The 24,586-nt window shown below is 37.9% G+C and overlaps 1 protein-coding gene across 1 annotated transcript in view; it reads right to left on the bottom strand.

Moving 5' to 3' along the window:
* LOC143345235 (uncharacterized) overlaps positions 1-24,586 on the bottom strand; it is a 201,446-nt gene that overhangs the window by 26,511 nt on the left and 150,349 nt on the right. The window contains exons 3-4 of the mRNA XM_076772150.1: positions 22,900-23,133; positions 22,159-22,625 (exon numbers count right to left, since the gene is read on the bottom strand). Coding sequence (XP_076628265.1) covers positions 22,159-22,625; positions 22,900-23,133 — 701 coding nt within the window. The remainder of the gene's footprint in view (positions 1-22,158; positions 22,626-22,899; positions 23,134-24,586) is intronic.

Raw genomic sequence — 24,586 nt, 5'->3', positions numbered from 1 at the left:
GATTTAACTTCCGCCCCCGACCGGTTATCGGAAACTGTTAAACCCTGGTTTTCGATTCGAAAGCATCTGGACTCTTTCGAGGCTTTTGATTTTCTAGTATTTATGACGACCGTACCTTTACCTGTCCGTACAGGGTGTAATTGAAAGATATTGGGGCCAGACTCTGCCAAAACATTTCTTGTACTTGGAGAATAAGAACACGTTATAGTAGTGAATTCGTTAATATTTAATTATTATTATTAATTTATTTATTTAATCCTTGCTTTAGCAGGCTTAGAGGATGATTTCCTGTTTACGTGTTTTCTTTTTTTTAACCGTATCCATTATTTACTGTAGAATCTATAATTTAATAAACTTTAGACTCATTTAATAATATTAAAATTAATTTTTTAAATTCCAATTTCTCTTTAAAATGGTTTTTGGGTTATGTCGATCCGATTTTCCGATTTGAAAATATCGTAGTTTTAATGAAAGGGTAATTTTTTAATTTCCACTATCTCTGTCTTCATCTTACGTGTTGGACTTCTTTCTCGCGCGTGCATCGTGCTAGCTTAGCCCGATCACGTGACAATCGTGACCGAGTAACGTAGTATCTCTAAGTAGGTCAATGACCTCGCGACGTAAACAATGAAACGTAAACACTATTATATCTTCGGAACTAATTACGCTATCGACTTATTTGAATGCTCGTTTTAAAGGGCATTTCATCCTCTATTCAATGACTATACCAATTACTATAATTAACGTTGTCTTCCATGTTTATTTTGACTATATAGAGATACATGTAAGACTAAATCAATGGCCAACATTCGCCGTATGAAATTTGATTTAATTTTGGTATATAAAGTGCTAAATAGCGGAATAATATTTCCAGTTAAGAGGCTCGCAATAATTCATATAAATAAGTTTTAATTAATAAATTAGCTCCGTATTAATCCATCTTTAATTTTTATTTTTACATGTATATAAAGAATTACTATTACTTTTATTTTGAAATCTACATATTTCGAAAGGAACATTGTTCAAATAAATATGTTAAATGTTTCCATAGAGGAAGACAGTCAATCTCGTAAAATATCTTCCCATCTTATTTCATAAAAGTCTACACAGGAAAAATAAATGTGAGAGGGATCTGCGAATGTTTGGACCCATAACGTTTCAAGTGTCAGGAGCAATGATTTTATTAAACGCCATTAATTTGTTTCGTACACTGGACGCGATAAATAAAGCAACAAAATCACGAAGAAGCGAACAAAGGAAAGAAAAATTAAAGGAAACGTTCCAGCGTAATAATTTCAATTAAAACGGGTCTCGTTTCTAAACAATTGAACGAGAAATAATAAGAAAACGAAGGTGGCACCGCGTTCTCGTTCCCCGGGTGGTATCGTAGCAGAAAAGGCTGCACGCGTGGAAAAATCTTAATGGAACGATCCGTCCGATCGTCGTTCGTTGGTCGACGCGAGATTGCGAATCGTTTTTCCCGAGCGAATCGTCGACGAGAGCGATTTATACACTTCCCGCGTTCGTTGTCCCTTATTCCAGCAGTTTTCCCCTGCCTTCTTATTTTACGGCTTGTTTCACGCTGCCCAGCCGACGAGTTCGAGCGCGAACGCATCGATCTTCGTAGGTGGCAATATGGAAATAAAATGTTACAATCCCGTCGAGCACCGAGAATTCAGAAACAAACTCGGTCACCAGAGTTTTCAGTTCCCTTCCTCTCCTGGAAAAGCCACCGACAACGTGTCTGGTCTCTATTTCCCCCCCCCCGGTGAATGTTTCATTCATCAATGTCCGCGCGCGTTCATCGAAAACGTCGAATATCGCGAAAGGCGAAACAACTTCTATAAGGATCGAAACGTATTTCAATTTCGAGACAGGGTCATTAATGTATATGAAACAGTGTGTTCGAGTATATATTTCTTAATTAATTTTATGGTCCTCTATTTTGGTACATACTTCTTCGATGCTTTCCAATGAGAGTGAATTTGAATTGAAATGGAATGAAAGCTACAAAAGATAATCCAATTGAACGTTGATGATACTATGAGTTGAGTCTATGAATTATCTATAACAAGACAGAATACGGGTTAGAATCGACCCAGCTTCGTCGACTATCAATAGAGAATTCTATAAAGAAATTTACAGTTTTTGGAATTCTATTTTTCCACCGTGATTCATAGTTCTGTCAAGAGGTACGTAACTCTGACCGTTTCTATATTCCAAACTACACATTTTTCCGTTTTGGTACATACTTCGTCGATGCTTTCCAATGAGAGTGAATTTGAATTGAAATGGAATGAAAGCTGCAAAAGATAATCCAATTGAACGTTGATGATACTATGAATTGAGTCTATGAATTGTCTATAACAAAGACAGAGTACGGGTTAGAATCGACCCAGCTTCGTCGACTATCAATAGAGAATTCTATAAAGAAATTTACAGTTTTTGGAATTCTATTTTTCCACCGTGATTCATAGTTCTGTCAAGAGGTACGTAACTCTGACCGTTTCTATATTCCAAACTACACATTTTTCCGTTTTGGTACATACTTCGTCGATGCTTTCCAATGAGAGTGAATTTGAATTGAAATGGAATGAAAGCTGCAAAAGATAATCCAATTGAACGTTGATGATACTATGAATTGAGTCTATGAATTATCTATAACAAGACAGAATACGGGTTAGAATCGACCCAGCTTCGTCGACTATCAATAGAGAATTCTATAAAGAAATTTACAGTTTTTGGAATTCTATTTTTCCACCGTGATTCATAGTTCTGTCAAGAGGTACGTAACTCTGACCGTTTCTATATTCCAAACTACACATTTTTCCGTTTTGGTACATACTTCGTCGATGCTTTCCAATGAGAGTGAATTTGAATTGAAATGGAATGAAAGCTGCAAAAGATAATCCAATTGAACGTTGATGATACTATGAATTGAGTCTATGAATTATCTATAACAAGACAGAATACGGGTTAGAATCGACCCAGCTTCGTCGACTATCAATAGAGAATTCTATAAAGAAATTTACAGTTTTTGGAATTCTATTTTTCCACCGTGATTCATAGTTTTGTCAAGAGGTACGTAACTCTGACCGTTTCTATATTTCAAACTACACATTTTTCCGTTTTGGTACATACTTCGTCGATGCTTTCCAATGAGAGTGAATTTGAATTGAAATGGAATGAAAGCTACAAAAGATAATCCAACGTAACATTGATGATACAGTCTATGAATTATCTATAACGAAGACAGAATACAGGTCAGAATCGACCCAGCTTCATCATCGACTATTAACAGAAACTATTCTATAAAGAAATTTACAGTTTCTGACCAAGTTCTTGAAACTTGCCAAGAGATACTCTTTGACCGTTTCCATGTTCGAAACTATACAGTTTTCCAAAAAATTCTCGTGCCTGTTTCCATCGTGATCGAGGACTGCAGCGAGCGACGATTGTCCCCGTTCGCTATTCTCTGGCTGATGATAGAATGTGAAAAATGACTTTCATTATGCTGTTCGAGAACGTGACCCGCAAGCGTAAAGCCCGATGCAAGGACGCACAGGATCTAAAACAATGTAGCTGACCCGCGGATAAATGGGTCAATGGGTGAGACGCATAGTACGTACGCCGAAGTGACCGAGTTCGAAGTAACGCGAGCCGGGCCACGATCAATAGCAAATTCTTGACTTAGAAAATTTACAATATCAGCGAGACGCGTCCGGTCAGAGGCGAGCCGTAGGTAAAAGATCGTGGTGTAAGCTGCTACGTGGCTGCTCGAGGAAGCGACGACACGAGTGGTACCGGCATCAGCAACGTGAAGAACCACCGACGCCGCCGTTTGTCGAGTATAACGTGCCAAAGTGATAACGTCGCGTTCGTGCCAAATGGGCTGCCAGACAGGGACAATTGGTGCAAGTATTTTTGGATTCGACTCCGAATACTTTCGCTACACAGGAAAACTAGAAATTAGTTCTAAGAAAGATGCTGTTTCCGAAAGTTGCTTGTCGCGAATTACAGAACAGTGTCTCTCAAACTGTGATGCTCGAAAGGAGAAAACAAGTACGTCGGAACAGGGGTAAATTATTTGTTTATTAGTAATTAATGGGGTTTGGAGACATTTTGGCACGCAAAACCGATCAAATTAATACGATTGGTACAACATCGATGCGATAACAGATCGTGTGTACAGATGATTATTGACAGCTTGTGTTGCTTCGTGTATCGACGCCCAGTATACCTGGACATGTGTGGCCTAGAACCACCTGATCCAGAGGATCATAAACATGTAATCTACCCCCTGGACTGTCTGCACCGAGGGAGTATAGATACAGAATTACTAGCCCTCTCAACGTTCTTCGATGATACGAAGAACGTTGAAACGACACCCTCGTGACTTGGTAAAAATACTAAAATCGAAACAACGAATTATAAATGAAACAATTCTTGAAACAAATTTTAATTTAAAATTATAGCTTTCGTTCTATAGTGCCTCCAGGAAAATGGATATCAGAAATACTGCGTTACGTTGGACTTTAAAGTGTAATACTCTCTTTGGTTGAAAACGCCCACGGGAATCGAGTTTACGATATGGACGCAATTTTCACGCTAATTCTTGATATTAAGAATCTATGCGCTCCTCCAGTGTCTTTGTTGGAATCACTTGCGGAGAGGAAATCGTAAATTCTGTAAACGGGATTCGACTGTACTGGTTTAAGACGGTGTTGTTGTGCATGCGTGTACATCATATTTTATTCGGTGCAACAGAAGCCTTATTCTTGACATGGGTTATAGCTTAACTATAAGAAGCTTTCCGCGTTCCGTATCCTATATTGTACTACAGAATCTCCTAAGCTGAAATGTGCATCCACTATGTCTTTTCTACAGTACAAGCATAAATTTGAAACTCTGCAGAACGCAGGATAAATTTCTACGCTGCTCGCAGAACGGAGTTCTATGGTTCGATACGAACACGATCACGATTCCGTAACGCAATCATTTTAGGCACAACACGTTCAGAGAAAGACGAACTGAGTTTCATATTTTTCGAGTCTCTCGATAGATAACCTATACTGATAGTTTACAGCATCACTCATATTATTATTTTATATATTTAAAACAACTACAGCTTGAAGTGTTTAGTTATCAATGGATGGATATACTGTACTTATGCAGTCACAATATTTAATTTAGAGACAACGAAAATAGTCGTAACAAATTTATAATACGAAGGTACGATAATTAAATATTTAAAATTTAAAAATTGTATAATGCTTTTACATTGTAGTCGATACTGATGCTTTTTTATTGTTATAAAAGTGTTATAATTGCGTGTCACTAACGTTGCAGTTATAGAAGCAACATCATCAGAAATTCGGGGACACGTTGATACCTTTCAGCGTCAACGTCTTTTTAAGAATGTTTTCAAGGTAGATAGCCCGACGCTATTTGGTTTTCGAAATGTTTATGGCTGGGTCAGAGGGATGAATGGGGCTGTGATATAAACTATGCATCCTCAGGCTAGGCGACAGGGGCTCACTAGTGACGTAAAGTCTCGCAGCTATCGGGTGTTATAGGATTGAGTGCTTAGAGTAAACTTGCATGTGTTCAGAGACAATGTTGTTTTGTTTAAAGAATAAATATTTTGTCCCAGAAGATTTAGCCGCGGAACGAGAAAGTTTCTTTCTTTTGATGTCTTCTACGAGTGTAATTAGAGGATTGTCTAAAACTTTGAAATTTCAAGCAAATGTGTAAAAAATCATAACTCTTGAACGGATCGAAGGATCTGAATGTTTCGAAATGAAACCAACGCGTATTTTGATGAAGAATATGTAAAAATTCTAAAAATGTTGGAAAAGTTGTTCTTTAACACCGTAAAGTGACAAAAACAGCATAAAAATGGTCCAATCTTTCAATGAAAAAAAAAATTTTCAAATCGTTCTGGAAAAATTATTTTCGATTGCAGGGGTCAATTACAAACACTTTTGGTCAATAGACACATCCCCGAAATCGTACGCACTATCGAGAAAAAAGTTCATTACCGAAAATATATTGCATATTAAAGTAATGTTTATCCCAGAATAATCCGCTATTGCAATGAATTTTATTTTATCCTTCGAGATAGAAATTATTTTTTGCTTATTTATACGTTGAATAAAATTCTTGCCAGATTACTGTACATGTTTCTGAAAATATACCGTTGTCGTAAATGTTATCCCATTTTCAAGACACAGAAATTCCATTCTTTCTTGCAGGTCCCTTTATCGATTCAGGGAAACAGAAATATAAAAGTACAGATAGAAAATAGTATTGCGCGCGAGCACAATCTGGGAGATGAAATTTTTTTTAAATAAATTGTTGCTCCACGGTCACGAAGATGTTGATAATTTTGTATAAGTTTTATCTAATATTTAAGAAAATATTTTCAAATTAATCGAAACGGAAATCGGTGATATTGAAAACGATTATAGATAACAAATTACATATACCATAGATTTCACGTCGATTTTATTCGTGGAAATTTCATTTATTCTGTTTCGTTCCACGGGAGATGTATCCTGTAGCTTAAGCAAAATGGAACCCCACACCGCGGAGATAAAAATGAGTATAATTACACTTCATGTTACTATCGATGAAAGTAACGCCTTAATGGATCGTTTCTCCCAGAAAGCGTTCGCTTACGAAGGCAGCAATTTAGATCACAAAAGGATCTTTAGACTTTAAAATGATACTTTCAATGCTTGTTCCAAATCGTTTTATTGCGCCAACGGAACGTTAAGACTGTAGTTCAAATTATGAGTAAAAGGAACTACAAAACGGGAACCGATACATCATCAATATTTCTTTCATGCTTTAGTTTTCCACCGAAGAAGATTTATTTAATCTAAACGAAATATCAGTTCAATTTCTAATCTAAAAAATCGCTGATATTTCAACAAATGTTTTATTTCTCTATCGATGTTATTTTCATGGCGTGGTAAAACGCGACATTCGTCGTGTAACCGAGTAATTGCACTGACACTGAATTTAACACTCTAAATCACCACTAAGTCGTAAAGCTAGATTTTCAAGAGATGGGAATTTAAAGTGCCAAGCTCGACGTGTGCTTCTCTGACGTTAAATTCCGCTTTCTTGAATCAGCGATGCACCACGGACAAGGAATGATACATCGGACCAAGAAGAAAGTTATAAATATCGCTAGCATCCCAGTTCTATGATTTCCGTCTTGTACAATCCAAATTACAGGCCTCGAGCTCTTTATTATACGAGACAGAAAACTTGATCCGACATTAAAGAAAATTAATTCGCTTCTAACGACAGACTCCAGCGAAAGTTTTTTTCTAACCCGCAATTTATGTCACGCAGCGAGCCAGTTTCATGAAAATAAGTCGTTTGCATATGTTGGAAGTTTGGTAGCGAATCTAGCGTTGTTTTAAGTTTAAGCAAGCGCAAGTAAAGGCTCGTAGAAGAGAATATTTATTTAATCCGGTGGAAATCACTAAATATGAAATGATTCTTCATTTAACGATAAAAAATATAGTACCTCGACAGACTAAAAACTTTTTATATTTATTATCGATAGATCGACGAGGTTCTCCCGATGAAAATGAGATCGAACACGACACTGTTCGGATCATTTTTACATTTATGTTATACAAATTATGTGTTAATAGAAATGTTTCGAATATAGTCGTGTTTGTACTCATTTTCATCGAGAAGACTTCACCAACACGTTCGTAATACTTTTACGAAGATATGAGGAGAAATATAAAAGCTGTTAGTTTAGGTAACTACCCTTGCTTAGAGGGGCAGATTAGTGATTGTATTATAATTTAAATAAGAATCGTTTGGGTTTGATGACTTACGGTGGAGGAGAGGAATTGGTGACTCTTTCTCTCTCTGTCTTCTTCCGATTAAACGTGCAACTACCCCTTCCACGCCTACTATGCAGAGCTGACTAACTTTGGCATGTTCAAACGTGGCTACGCGAGCTCTGAATGCATCAAGAGCTTTCCCCACTCCTGCCACGCAAGGATGCGCGTTCCCCAAGGCGCAGAGAGACCTTATGGGGGTGAATATACCTAACTTAACCCTATCGGGGACCTGGCTGGGGCCTGGTAGCGGGGGTGGGGTGCTCCTGTGGCTCTCAACAAAGAAATTCATCACCCCTGGTTCACGAAATTAGTAATCCAAATAATAGAAAAATAATTGAAACTAAAATTAAATTATTATTCAATTTAATCATAGCCTCGATAATTATTTTCATATTTTGAATTGCTAATTTCGCTGAAGACAAGAACACACCTAGTGAAAGTTAATTGGAGTCAACACTTTAAACTTAAATAAATATTTCGATGCATATTATCATACATACAAGTGCTTTGCAATGCCAGATATTTACAAGTTCGTTTGTCTATTATTTTTTTCAAATTTTTGCGTATCCATCGAACCTGAAAACGTTCGATTCGCGCTCGTGGCTAAATATTAACCCCTTCCCGTGGCATTTAGCTCGTAAACGCGCGGCAAACAGACCAGACTGTTGTTAAACTGCTTTGTAACAGAGATTATAAGAATCGTGACCGACTCTTGTGGCGTACTGATAGGAAAACTCAATCACGATCGTCATTTGCTGTTCGCGAGTCTGACTCGTGATATTCATGTAGCCAAAATCTTCGTCAGATTCGTTAAAGTACGGGAAGGGGTTAACGAATTCCGATACTTTATCTCGCGAAGAATCGAACGAGAATTACAACCCTTCGCTTTTTTCACGCGGCGGAACGCAGAGCGCGAAGACCGATGGATACCATTCGCAGTTAAGAGTTTCGATGACTACGATTTAAGCATAAAAGAGAAACAATCCCCTTCGTTACGAAGAAGTTCGCCGGCTAAATCATTTCAATGGCGTTTTGCACTCGAGGATTAAAGCGATAATTCCGTAGCGGCCGTCGAAACGAATCGGCGGAAGCGAGATTTTCGGACATAACATCGATTCCTACGGTGGTGTGTCTTTCACGTTTCTTCGCTGAATACACGGACGATTCGAGGAAATGGAATCCAACGCCAAGGAGGCGAAAATGGAGAACGGTACGTCCCCGTGCCCGTTATCAACGAAGATAAAGTTCTAAAGTAAAGTCTACAGTGATATCTCTTGCTCGGTAGCCGAGATGATAATTTGCCTTGCACAAAGAAAACCTCCGCTAGGAACACTGACGCAATAATGATACTCTGCACTCGTGCTTATCTCTAATTCGCTTTGTGGAGCGTTTTTTAATCTCCAGAGACAGGGGGATAATTCGAAAATAAGCAAATTCCCATTGTCCGTTTAATGGAACTGCACTTGGGTCGGGAATGAAAGAAACGCTGGGAATTGGAAATTCAAATCAGACGCAGTCACGGACTTGACGAAGATTAATATTCGTTTGAAATTGGACGGTTCTGAAAATATTTTGGAATAGAAACGCGCGGAATAGCTCTCTGAAGACTGGTATTTTCTTTCTTATGCGTAAAATGTATTCTTTGTTCTATACTTCTTGTCAATATCAAGAAAGATCTTAAGAAATATTAGTCTTGTAATATAGGAATCTTCTAACAAAAATCAAAGAACTCTTACAAATTTGTTTAGGCTGATTCGAATTCACATTTATTCTTGTATGTTAATTAATCTACGTTACGAAGCTCTTCGAAAAAGTATTCAAAACAAAGAGATTTTTTACGTTACGAGCATCGTATAGTGGCATAATTATCGCGCCTGGAACGATGTAATAAGAGTATAGAGTCTTGTCGAGTGCAAAAAAATTTATTGGAATTTCGAAACTGTATGACTTTTTCTCGCTATTTTCACGATAAATCTGCTTCGAAGAAGTAATTTTTCTCTATGAATTCTTTAATATCACCTACCGTTTGGAAAGAACGTAATAAAGATGAAAAATAGCTCGATCTTCGCGGGTTGATTTTTCACCTCTTTGGAGTGAACTCCGGCAGCGAAAAAGAATAGCTCATTATTTATTAAACCAACCTCCACGCTTCTATATTCTCATATTGCTATGTTCCATGTTTTTCGAATACATTTCACGTTCCTAAAATTTGATAATTATTCGAACTCGGGATCCTGCCTCGTCAGTCGATCGAGAGGAAATGAATGGGATATTTATAATGTGAGCAAAAGCTGAAGGGCACTGGTGCGGATAAAAATGGAAGCAGTACGAATCGATAAAACATGCTCCAAAACTGTCTTCCTTTGTACTCTACTTTTTCACTCGACTTTTTTTTCGTACGTCGCGCCGTACATATCGATAATAATAACCATAAGCTGCACCATAAACGGTTCAAGATCAAAGCTCCTCCGCAGTGGAGCTTAAAGAACTTCCTGTTCAGTATTTTTAAACACGAAGCGTATAAATAAATCACGATATCGACACATGTATAATCGAAGAGAAATAATCCTTAAATAAAATAATATTTTCATATATTAATCAAATAATTCGTAGCAAAGTTAAATACATATAGAGGGTGTTCGACCAACTCTGGGAAAAATGTTAATGGGAGATTCTAGAGGCCAAAATAAGACGAAAATCAAGAATACTAATTTGTTGATTGAGGCTTCGTTAAAAAGTTATTAACCTTTAAAATTCCGCCTGTAGAACAGCAATCTGCGAGTACACCTTACATCCAATGTATTTTTTCAGCCCATTTTTCTGGGGCTCTAGAGCTCCATTAATACGCATTGTTTGAATTTTGAATCATTAAAATCCTCCAATCCGTTCAGGAGTTATGATTTATTATTTATGATTTTCAATAGAATAAGTTCTGGGGAACATTAATTTTTTTCTCGAAAGTGCGTAGGATTTCGAAAGTATGTCTGTTCACCAAAAATGATTGTAATTGACCCATATATCTAAAAATAATTTTTCCAAAACGATTTGAAAATTTTATTTTTACGCCGAAAAATTTCAGTGAAACATATCAACGTATGGTCAGACATTTTCGGTAAGGATTTTTTTCTCGAAAGTGCGTAGGATTTCGGGGGTATGTTTATTCACCAAAAATGATTGTAATTGACCCTCGCAATCGAAAATAATTTTTCCAGAATGATTTGAAATTTTTTAATTTAATTTTGTTAATAACTTTTTAACAAAGCCTCAATCAGGAAATTGATATTCTTGATTTTCGTCTGATTTTGGCCTCTAGAATCTCCCATTAAAATTTTTCCCAGGGGTGGCTGTACACTCTCTATATATAAAACAAAAATTACAATGAATTTTAACGAACGAACCAAATAAATCTGGAAATGTATGAAAGAGAAAAACACTTCGTCGAATATTCAGTGCGTCGCGAGTGCATTTAAAATTATTGGTTAACATTTAAGTGGACTCTTCCTCCAATTATTCGGAACAGCGTGAATTTTTCGCTGTCAGTCTGACCCTAATGAAAACAGATTTGTACAATCCATTAGCTTGCCAGGCGGAGTTCATCGCGACGTTTCAATTTATTCACGGCCGGATGGGAAATTAATGTCTGCCGTTTCCCATCGTTCGTCAAAGATGCGGCTAACGTAGTTGTCCGCGTAAACGCTCCTGCGATATTGCGGCTGAATCTTTCATTAACGCGACGTCCTTCCTAATTTATCATGCAGGGTAGATACTTTGAGGAGATCCAATGGCGACAGTATATTGTAGCTGCGTAATTTCGAAGCCAATGGATCCCCCAAATACCCTTGTAGTAGACACGAAGCAAACTCGGTCCTGGTACCTTGCAAAGGATACACGTGTATGCATAATACGTGTTCGTGTATGTATATTTGGACTTAGGGTTTCTCAAACTGGGTTGCCCGACACTAGGTTGATATGCACCACTTACGCGAGTCTCGTGATTACAGTAGCTTGTCTAAATGTATATTAAAATTCATGCATAAACATAAACGAATCTGCCTTGATCATAAATTAAATCGAACACGAATCTGTACACTCGAAAGCATTGGACAAGCATTAATAATTTCTTTGTTCTTAGTATTTTTATTATGTTAGAAGAACTTTGTCATCACGTTAATAAATGTAAGAGTATTCTGACTACATTTCGCCTCAGCGCACTTTTGGTTTTTTTTTCTGAGTACTCTGCGTTTTATTTTTCCTTTCATGTTTTTATTTTCCTGTGTACGCGACTCGTGCAACAAAGTCTCGTGAAACAAATTAATGAACTCTTCTTTTTCATTTGTAACTGAGCTTCGATTTTTGTTATGATGTTGAAATTCATCAAAAGAGTTAGTTTTGGCTATGTAAACGTATTTAAGGAATAAATTAGGAGCTCTTTCTTTTATTCAAAGCAAGACGAGATACATTACTCGCGAGACGACCAAATGTATTAACGATTCGCGTTAGAACGACGAACGCGTTTTCCGAGCCAGGCTGTGCAACAAATTCGTACAAACAAGTGTCGCGGAAAGGGTGGGCGAGGAGCGGGTTGTCTCCTCATAACACTTTCAGCGGGGCTTGAAAAAGTGAACGAGGTACTTGCGAATTACGATTACGAGGTAGATGAAAAGGTTTCCGGAACGCGAACCCTCGCGTTAGCTTTGAGAATCGTTGTTCGCAGCGGAACCAGCAATGTTCAGTGGCGTGGAGGTAATAATTGGCCCGAGAAACTTGGACGTTTAAACGTTGTACATCGAAATACCGTTACAATTATCAAACCGATGTATTAAATGCGTTTCTGTCCCTTTGAGGCAGCTGAGAAGCTAACTCGTACTGCGTATTATTAGAATACTCCGTTAGTATTCCACTGCTGCAAGATAATTCGACCGTAATTGATATACCATCTTCCAAAAAGTGGCACGATTTCATTTTGAATCGATTTAAATTGAACTAGTAGGAAAATAGAAGCGGCTGAGAAGCTAATTCGTACTATGAATTATTAGAATACTCTGTTAGTATTCCACTGCTGCAAGATAATTCGACCGTAATTGATATACCATCTTCCAAAAAGTGCACGATTTCATTTTGAATCGATTTAAATTGAACTAGTAGGAAAATAGCGGTTTATTCGCAAAAGAAAATTATAATCTACTAATTCCTTTATTTCGACGAAGAGTTTAAAATTAACAGGAAGTAAACTAAAAACGCGCAATATTTTCTGGGACACTGTGACAGGGTTTTGTGAAAATGAAAAAAGGATCCTGGGTTAGGAGGAATGTGGTATCCAGAATAAGGGGAATGTGGACAGTGTCGAGAAATTCTTGCTTAATCGCTGCTCCAGTTTCAAATTCTTGTCAGTTGATCACTGCATTTTACCCGAGAATCTTTGAAATTTTTTCTGAAAACGTTTTGTTACCCTGAGAATTAAATATTATGTAATCCTTGCATCGTCAAGGTTTTTTGCGCCGGAGATAATGGTAATACGATTAATTTTCGAAGTACCTTTGAATTCTCTCTCTACTAAAGTCGTCCAACAGTTTGCGCTTAAGCAGTGAATATTTCATATTAAAAGCTTTTTAATTTAATTGAAACACGCCGTGTCGGGGCATTGGCTATTAAATCTAAGCTGTACGCACGTTCGTGTGATTACAAGATAACGCGAACGGGAGATATAAAGACGGTGTAACGAAACGACTGCGAAGCCATACGCGAAGATTAGATTTTTTTCTTTTACAAGAGATCCATTTAATTTTTTTTAACGATCTCACGCAACGTTTTTTACGGCGAGGCAGTAAAACTTTTATTATATTCTATGGGAACGTCACAACATCGTTGTTTGAATCAAATTTTTCGTGACGCAAGTCACGATTTTTCGTCACGCTTCGAGCAACGAATAATTTATCCTCGAGTGAAAGAAAATGTATAAAATATGAATTTTTTTTCTAACGTTGATGCGGCCTTTACCAGCGTTCACGCGGACGAACCAGTCACAGATGGAAATTAAGACATGTTTTTATATTTTTTTGTCATAAAAATGTATTACATGTACGTATTTCCATTTTTATTCTTCGTAGAAAAAATAGTGGTATTTTAATTAACAGTTGTATCTTCGTCTTTGTACCTAATGTATATCTATTTTTATTATTTACTCTATTCATTTGACTTTAACTTTTTAATTTTTACGAACTTGGTATAATAAAGATGTATTATTATTTGTAATGAAATACGATAAAGGAGTGGTCTTATTCTTTATTTTAATAAGTAAATTTTGTCTTTCAATTTGTAATATTAATTTACTAAGGAGTAGGACGGGGATCACAGTATAATCGAAAAGGGGGTGTTAAGTTGACGTGTAAAATTAGATAGAAAATTTGTAATAACATTTTTCCACGCGTGGTCTTCGTCGTGTAGGAAAACAGAAGCTTTAGAGCACACCATTGAAGGAACAAATAAAGTTTTGCTATTCGACTAGCACCGATGTTGCCTGACGTTCACGGCGATGAAACGAATATTTTTCGGGGCGATAGACCGGCGTGGCTAAAAACAACAGACGGAAATAATTTCGCAAAGTTGTCAACGCCAGCCGATAAGCGGCTCTTTTCGAATGCATGAGATTGAAATTGAAAATATGTAGATTCCGCGCCCACCGTTATAGACATATTCATACAAAATGCAAACTACGACGTACACTCAACCCGTTATTGATCAAATTGCTTGGAAATTGTCGAGACCGAAGGTAAATGATGCATTAGTTATTCAACACAATTTCGCGCGCAACGTGTAATCTTTCAGGCTCGATCGAGTCAATTTTTTGCGTTTTCATCCGCGTTTCGGCTGAACGATCAATTAGCAGCAACTTTTTAACTATTCATGCTGATTCACATTCCTTTTCCCGAAGTCTTATCGGAGATTTTAATGAGCTATCTAACGATCTAGGTGATTGAAACTAAACAAAACAAAACTGAAGATATAAAAGCGTCATAATCATTTCTCGTTTCTTCTTCTTTGCATGGTTTCTTTTGTTCCTTCCTTTTCTGTGTCTAATATTTTTTGTAAAATACAATATTGAGTATGGAGATCCAAAAATACATGTGAATTTGAACTTTTGGTCACCGTGGCAGGGGAGACGAACGAGAATAGCAGTGTCAGGTTCTCAAAATATTTCATATTTAGTTTTTCTATACAGGGTATTCGGCCACACCTGGGAAAAATTGTAATGGGAGATTCTAGAGGTCAAAATAGAGCGAAAATAAAGAATACCAATTTGTTGATAGAGGCTTCGTTTAAAAGTTATTAACGTTTAAAGTTCCGTCCATGCGGAATTTTTTTCTCGAAACTGAGTAAGATTTCGGGGGTATGTCTATTGATCAAAAATGATTATATTTGACTCCTGTAACTAGAAATAATTTTTTTAGAACGATTTGAAATTTTTTAATTTTATCTAAAAGTTTCACACTTTCTCGAATTTATTTCTAGAAAATGGGTAGGATTTCAGGGTTATGTCTAATGACCAAAAATGATTCTAATTGACCCCCGGAATCGAAAATAATTTTTTTAGAATTAATTAAAAATTTTTTTTTTCGTCGAAAAATTTAAGCACCTACCCCCTGTCGATTTTTCTTAAAAATTGCTTTTTCATTTTTAGTAATTTTGTTTGACACCCTACAAAAAAGTTGTTTAATACTTTTTTGTAGGTACCCATGAGCTCTACTTCAGAAAAAAGTTTCATTGAAATATATTCACTATTGTAGGAGTTATGGCAGTTTGAAAATTGGACCATTTTTATGGGGTTTTTCTCATTTTGCGGGGTCAAGGACCAACTTTTCGAATATTTTTGCAATTTGTACATATTCTCCATCAAAATACGCGTCGATGCTTTTTTAAACATTAAAATCGTCCAATCCGTTCAGAAGTTATGTCGTTTTAAAGATTCGTATGAAATTTCCGGAGTACATTTCTGACCATACATTATATTTTTGTTTAGGAATTTTTTTCTCGAAAGTGCGTAGGATTTCGAGGGTATGTCTATTCACCAAAGATGATTATAATTGATCCCCGCAACCAAAAATAATTTTTCCAGAACGATTTGAAATTTTTTAATTTAATTTTTTAATAACTTTTTAACAAAGCCTCAATCTAACAAATTGATATTCTTGATTATCGTCTTATTTTGGCCTCCAGAATCTCCCATCAAAACCTTGTATAATGAACTATCTTAACAATCTAGGTGATTTAAACTAAGAAAAATAAATATAAAAAATACAAAACTGAAGATAGAAAAGCGTCATAATCATTTCTCGTTTCTTTTTCTTTGCATGGTTTCTTTTGTTCCTTCCTTTTCTGTATCTAATATTTCTTGTAAAATATATCGATTATAAAAATCCAAAAATACGTACAAATTTGAACTTTTGGCCCCCGTGGCAGGGGATACAAACGAGGAGAATAACAGTGTTAGGTTCTTCGAGCACTACTTTTAGATCGATCTGTATTTTCTCGCGGATAGTCGCAGTGATTTAACGCCTGTGAACTACGGTCATCGGACACGGGACGATATCAAGGTACGCGGAATGGATACCATAATGTCCGCTGAAAATTTCGTGATCCGTCTTCGTTCGTTGATGCGCGCTGTGACAGATTACAAGCCAAAGCCCCCCGGTGCCCTGTTATAAGCGTCGTCGGCGTAGAATTATTGCTCCTTGAGATTCCGCGCGATACGACGAAATTTATGATTGGCACGCTGATTTATTCACTCGCATATTACACCAATAATGCTACCCATTATCGACGCGATGGCAATATCGCTCGTTAGACCGTGCTTTCAATTACGGAATATTTACCAGCGTATTATTAGCTGTCGTGAAATAAAGGGAAAGGGTTCCTAAGCGTATCCGCTCGCTGGGCCATTCGACGATCTCTCCGCGTTGATATATTTTCGCCGATAATTTATAACTTTATAACAGAGCCGTGCCACCGGTGATTAATGGCCGACTCGGCGAACGTAAGACCCGCCAGACGGAAAGCTTTCTTTGTTAGGTTAATGCTGCAGGTTTGCATTATAATTCTGTTTGCCTTTTGTTCGTTTCTCGGCCGATCGTGCATCGTTACTGGACAGAAAATGTTGCACGGTTTTAACGATATTCAACTCTTTTAAAAACGCAACGTGTAATCAACATCATCGAACTGAAACAAATTCGAGTCTAAACTCTACTTTTATGTCTAATGAAAATATAAAATTGAAAAGTTCTACCTGCTTAGTCATACGGTTATTTTCAGCGTACAGAAAATTATTTTAATAAAAGGAAACAAATGCTCCAGTATTTGCCAAGGAAATACGTCTGACGTTAAGATTCATTTATAGCATCTTACGAATATTAACAAGAATGCCGCAGAAGCTTATATAGAGAAATGTTAAAAGCTTTTGGAGCAAACGCAATATCCCGAAGGACACGCGAAAGATGGTTCGAGAGAATTTCCGAATGGAGACTTTAACCTTGGAGACGAACGGTTTGGGAGACCTTCCGTGATCGATAATGATATTCTTCGCAACACTTTGGAAGAGGACCAATTTTTACTCGCATCAGAGACGGTAGAAAAGCTCAACATAGCCGAACAAACAGTTTCAGATCACGTTCGAGGGCTTGGATTTTTGTACAAGTATATAAAATGGGTATCGCATGAATTGACTACTGGGAACAGCCAGGATCGTGTAAACGGTTGCTCGTTTTCATGCTCGAGCAATAAAAACGATCTGTTTTTGGAACGCATCCTAACCGAACACGAAAAGTGGGTTACATATTTCTTTTAAGCAATTTTAATCTCTCTTGAAATTATAAGCTTACGAGCAGATTCTTATTTTTCCATCAAGTTAGTTCGATGGTTCTTAAAATGAACCTCAGACGTGATTCGTAAATTGAACACTCCTATTTCTCTCGACTCGAGGAATTATACGCATCTGCTGGTGTCAAATTTCTCCTCTACGAAAGATGATCATAGATGTTCATTTTAAGAATCATTACCGTAATGGAGGATTCCAGAGTTTTCTCATCAATTTTCTCTTTTGTTTATGAAGTAGGCAATTAAGAAACTCGGTAATAAATAAGGAATATCGTCTTTTTTAATATGTTTTCATCGAGTTTCGCATGTATGCTTCGCTGACTGCGAAGGGTCAAAGTTAGATCACTTCGCGTCGGTTCTGTATCGCGATACTAAACGTACGAAACTTCGAAGTACATGTTTATCGACACGGATACCGTAATTGTACTTTCTGGTAAGCCGGTCGCGATAGATCGACGCGGAAATAAAGTTCGTGGACTTCCGAAAGTTCGGGCGAGCAGATAAAAGAGAGACCGTGACTGTAAACACCCGGAATACAGGTGTCCCCGTTTCCATAACGTTCGATTTCCGGATTGTTATCGGCCGTGGGAACTTTTGCGTATGCATAATCCGCGTTTCGATATATTTCCCGCAATCCTGTCGTGTCACAGCCACAACCGCCACCGCCCACTTATCTTCCTACGCTCGAATTTGCGCCTGAATATCGGCGCTGGAACAGCGTCTGATACGAAGCACGAGGCGAGAAAATCATCTTTGAATTAACGCACGGTGTTTTGACAGGGCCATTTATCTTAATTTAGCAATAATTTACTTCGAGTGGGCACGGCAACGATCGCTAAAACGATGATTCGTAAGTTGAACATTTACAAACTCTTCATTTTAAATCAAATTTAACGTTCCTTTGGCGAAAGCACGCCGCTGAAAATGTCCTGGCACTCGAGCAGAAAGGGTTAATAACGCGACGCGAGCACCGACAGAAGCAAAATTAATAGAAAGAGACGTCGAATGAAGTCGCGCCACGTCCAGGCGTTATTACATTTTCAGCAATAAAGTATCTTTTCCATCGGAAACAGATTACTGGCAAAACCACTGAAGATAGATAGGATGTCGAGGGCGGTGAAAGGGAAAGAAGAATAGGACCGTCGTCACATTCATTTTAACTGGCGCATTGCTTTCCGCGACAAAGAGCCTTGAATTCGACGCACACTTCGTCGCCTATCAGCCACAAAGGATTCCCAGAAGATACCTGTACGTCTTATCCGCGAAATTCACTCGACAAAAGTGTGTCAAGCTCGAGTTCCTCGTCCTTACTCGACCATTGTGCTCCTACCCTATACCACTTGACGTGACGCCGGCTAGACGGCAAAAAGCTTGCTCGTTGCTGGAAAATGATAGAACCAAGGACCAAGAAGCGCCCGATGGACGCCGAAACGGGGAAATAGGTATCCTAAAACATTTCTGACACGTACGGAGTACGAGATAGACGAGGTGTCGTCTGGTCTCTACGAGAATGCGATCTAGAAAAATGGCGGACACATTGAAATCAACCATACCGGTCCGGGGATACGATTATAAAAATGTTTACGATACGTAGCGGTACACGAGAAAGGAAAATAAAAAAGTTTTATTGCGAGTTCAAAACGATGGTAGAAATTTCGAAGCCAAATGGAAAACAGTAAGCAGATTAAAGAGGCAATAACGCTGCAGTTATAAAAGCAAGAAATTCGCCAGTGTGGGGGAGGAAGAAAGGTAAAAGGATTCTCGTGAAATAATATAACAGAAGAAAATGTGGCAAAGATGAAGGGAAGAAACGAAATTATTTTAATTATACGCAAAAATTGTATCGTAAGAAGATGAATAGATCGCTTACGAGTTTAGGGGAGCGTGAAATATGGACACTGTGAAGTAAGTTTCGCTCTGAAAAGGTCTGAAAATTCTGAATCATCGCGTTTAAATAAAGCAGTTCATCCGTAACGCGAAACTATTTCTGTTGTTGTAATAGGATCCGTGGGGATTGTATCATTCCCAGAATAAAACAGATTTTTCATTCTCGTTGAATGTTTTCAGAATCACGAGGGATTTTTTAAAAAGTTTTTTAAAAATGTCAACTTGTAAATGTGTCGTAGATATAGAAAGACTTTTATTTGAACGTTTTTTTCAGGCAAGAAATTTGCATTTTTTCCAAAGTGTATTATGGCACCAAGAAAAAATGGTCCCGCGTTACGTACGAGCTACTCTACTCGTGCATGATGTTACACTTCCTGAATTCTCGTTTGACCTACAAAGTCTCGCGACTCCTCTCTAGACAGATTTTTCTTCTCTCCCTTCGATACTAAAGTGTAAATGGTAAAAAGTAGCAAAGAAGTGGATACACTATACTGGAACGATATTAAAGTAGGACTGGCCGAGTTGAAGGAAAATAGAGAACCGAAAGAAGAACAGCAGCGAGACAGCTTCCTGTTGGTCAGGGAAGAAAATGAGAATGGGGTGGAAGAGTACACAACGTAACAAGAGAAGTTTTGAAGCGATCAGACCGAAAGAAATTGCAAGTGGAACGAGATAAATGTAACGCGGAAAGAAACCTCGGGGAGGAAGCGAAAAAATCGCAAGGGGATATATTACGTCACTGGCCCGGCTACGGCAGATTGTGTTTGTTCTTCTCGTTTGTAGCTCACCGTATTTAATCACTTGCTAAATATTGTATTTACCGTAAATCCCGGAAGAGACGTTTACCTCGATTAGATACGACATAGAAACCTTGCGTTAAAGTCGACAGATATAATACAACGTCGAAGTCAAATTTCTTTCCAATCGATTCTATCTAATTTTTAGATAACGACAGCAAAATGAAATATTTTTAAAAAGTATATTAGTCACGGTTTGCAGCCTTCAAAAGTTAAAAACAGCATATGCGAATTTATATTTATATCCAACTGTTAATTCTGTGTATACAGTTGGATCTAAGTATCGCACGGTAATCGAGAAACTTTCTCAAGATACTTGACAGGTCAGACCCAAAGAGGTCATACGTGCTATAAATTTATTTTCATTCGTTATTGAAATAGGCAGTCTCTGTGTCGACGAAGGCTTAGGCTGTCTATAACACTCGCAAATCAATCTAGTTCTGCATTTCGATTAGTCTGCTTCTATCGTATTGCTACGTTTTAAAAACACGGAATACGCTGATACCGTATTCGTCTACAATTTTTGTTGCGGAGACAATAGAGCTGTCATGGTTGAAAATCGGTGGCGATCGCCAAGCTTCGCGGATCCTCGTCGTTCCACATCTTTCAAAAGAAATAGTATAACGTTTGCAGATGGAAAGCCGCCAATTTGTGCAATATCTCCGATTTTACATGAAAGCAAAACGATACAATAGAAAAACAAGCATAAAGTAAAAAGACCATCGTTTGGTCGTAGCAGTATCTTGTTTTTGCCGTAACTCGATAACGAATGGAAGCAGACCCACAGTTTATAGGACACTTTTGTTTCGAAATGACCTGCCAAACATGTCGAGTAAGTTTATTGGTCAGCTCCCGGGACACTGTATACTGTCTCCATATTGATCTGTCCGGAGAAAGCGTAATAAGCACAGAAGTATAAGTTACGCGCCAGCATCGTTGCACAATCGTCTACGATCTGCCTCGTAGACGTTTCTTCGTAATTAATCATTTTTGGCGTCGTGCTGCTATTTAAATAGGCGCTTCGTTAATAGAGGGACATTTCTAATATTTTTTATTTTAAATATTCGTGATTTTATCTTCGAGCGACGTTTAAATTAGCCTCTGTGACGAATAATTTCGAAAAATCTTCGTTAAAAATTTCATATTAAAAGTTTCGAAATGCTACTGTCTATTCTATATGTATAAAATGGACTCGTTTGTGTGAGACACATTTGTACATATTTCTGGAATGTTTAAGCATCGTATTTTTTCGTTCTCGCTGCTCTAGCGATGGGCAAGCATTATTACTATCGTTACTGTCAGAATTTTGAACGACAATAGTCACGAATTATTGTAAAAAATATTTGCAATTCAATTTTAAGAAACTACAAATTCAGAATTATTTAATAAGATATTACTGTCATCTAAATTTTCAAATTTGTGAATTTTGAAATATACATATTTAGAAACTTATCACAGCATCCTTTCGAATGTGAAAATCTCGGGATCGATCTTAACATTTATGGTGTACCAGACACGAAATTCTATAACTGTAACAGTAACACTGGTCTTTAAGTATGCGAATTACTTTTCACACCTAATAATATATATTAATTCATTTTGACGATGAACTCAAGAGGCCCAAAGAATTAGCCAAAATTCTCTGCTTCTGTTCGTCGAAGACTAGTCTAAACGAATATCGTTTCTTCGATGAAAGTTAATGTATTAAATCATTGTAAGTAGAAACTACTCACCAGGTGTTATATTTGGGAACGGCTGTCCAGGCAAAGATGGAGGATGCTCGTCTTCCGGCGAACGTTCCGACGCGTAACCTTGATCCTGCGGCTCTCCGCCGGCCAGTTTGCTCAATTTAAGGTCAATGCACTTGCTCAGCTGTTGTCGATGCCTGACTAGCTCGCAATCGGGTTTGTGGACGATCTGCATCAGCAAATCGTTGTCCGCCCCGTCAGGGTTGCTAGTCTGCGAGGACGAGGAGTTGGTCTCGGAAACCTTTCCGCAGTTTCTGGCGTCCTGTTTCCGTCTAGGCAACGTGCCCACCAGGTCAAGATCCGAGTTTCGATGACACCTGTCGTCCAGAGACGACCCGCGGGAGTACCTTCTTGTTAAATCGCCGGATACCGCGTCGGCGCTTCGATTTCTGCTCACGGAATCGAAATTCCCGTGGCGACACCTGACCAGATCAAGGTCGCTCTGCTGGTATCTGCAAAAATTCACGGATTTATGGAAATTTCGAAGCGCAGTTGATTTTTATTTAACCGGGGACGCAGAGGCTTTTATTCTCCAACGATTAAACATTTTCGAACGTCCCCATGTCGATTTAAAAAATTCTGTAACGCGTTCAATGAACACTACGTCGTGAAAATATAAAAATTGTTGGGTGACTTCTATCGTTCTTATTGGAAAATTCTGAACCTGATATATGCTGATGACATTTATTTCATATTTTACAAATATAATACAAAGAAACAACGTACCTCCAAGGATCGTTTTCATCGACGGAGTCCTGAGACCGGTGCTTGACGAGATCCAAAGCGCCAGTCGGTCCTCCGTCCGAAAAGTGTACGCCCAACGATCGTTTCTTGTGTGGCAACGTTCCACCGAGATTCCCGGTGATTGTGTCCGTCATTATGTTATTATTTTCCTTTTGGTCGTCGTCTAGCGCGTCCTTGTCGTCCAGATGATTGGGCAACGAGCCACAGAATTTGTATCTGCAAAAGGAACGTCGCGTTCTTAGTGAATGCTCAGTGGGAAATTCACGAAAAGCAAAACGTGCGCTTCGAAGAGAACTATTCAAGTGTTCTGCTGCTTCTAGTGACTCATGCATATTGCAGACCCACCACCCGATCGGTGAAACAGACCTAACCCGGTCGATAAAACAGACCACCGGTCGGCAAAACAGACTAACCCGGTCGGTAAAACATGAAATGGCCCGTCGAGCTCAGAAAAACAATTATTTTTGCAGATACGATACCAACAGCAAGCTCGATTGTTTCAAGGAGCATAAATACATATTTATGATATGAAATGAAGTACTTCCACTCCAAACTTGAAAGGGTAACATGTGTAAAAAATGAATCAGGGCAGTGCTGTTCGACAATACTGAAGAAAGATTATCAAATCTAATACATAAATAACATTGAGATTATGGTATTTTTATTAAACAATAATTTACAGTTCAGATACTTTTTATGGTACGAAATGAAAGCTAGCAAGTGTTGGGGGTCAGGAGTTGGCAATTTATCGCGGAAAAGAATCTTCATAACCGAATAGATTTCCTCCTTCGTTTTGCATTAAGGTCACGTTCGGATGTTACATAGTCAGTCAGGTGTGATACGCAGTTTGCGACAAATTACGCCCAAAATTATTACCGTCGTTCGCACGTGATATTATTAGCAATATCACGTTTCCCGTTGAATGCAGAAATCCCCCGTATATCCGACCTTTGCAGAATCAAATTATGCGGAAGACATTTTAATAAGATGCGACCTATACGCTCGCGTAATGTCGAGATATAACAGTTTTCTTTGATATTCCGTCGTCCATTAGCGATTTCATGGCTGCAATTTGAACTTTTATCCGTTTTATTCATAACTCGGGCCAACGACTTTGTATTCGAAAACCAGACGGCGATGAGCTTTACGATTTAATTATAATATTTACTACGCGTGACTAATTGTTATGCGAAAAATTAATGCCCCGAAAAGTGCTCTAATATTACGTTCACCGTAGAATCTTGATAATTGCAGAACAACGGGACCGATAATTGCTTGGAAATATAAAAATTCGTGCAAGGTCCAATAAGCATCGTTGCTATGATTTATTACTTCCATCTCCACTTTCGTTCGTTGCTAAATGACCATCCCTTTCACCAGAAATATACAAAATTCTTATCTAATTTAAATTTTGTTTCCAATATTCTCGACGAGTCAGAAAATATTTCTATACATTTGTTCGCTGTTACAACTAAACACGATATTGTGTTTATTACCAGCTTCATGTATTATCCAGTAAGGTACATTTTCATTTACGTTTAAACTTTCATACAATTTTTAGCGGTTAATAATGTATTTCGGCCACATGTTTATATCATGGCTTCTACTATGTTCTAGAATTTACTACTCACGTTCGAACTCTCCAAGATTACACAGCGTTACGTGTTTC

Source organism: Colletes latitarsis, chromosome 9 (genome assembly GCF_051014445.1).
Source record: "Colletes latitarsis isolate SP2378_abdomen chromosome 9, iyColLati1, whole genome shotgun sequence".
Classification (NCBI taxonomy): domain Eukaryota; kingdom Metazoa; phylum Arthropoda; class Insecta; order Hymenoptera; family Colletidae; genus Colletes; species Colletes latitarsis.
Note: the sequence above shows the minus strand (reverse complement) of the source record. Positions and strands in the feature narration are given on the sequence as shown.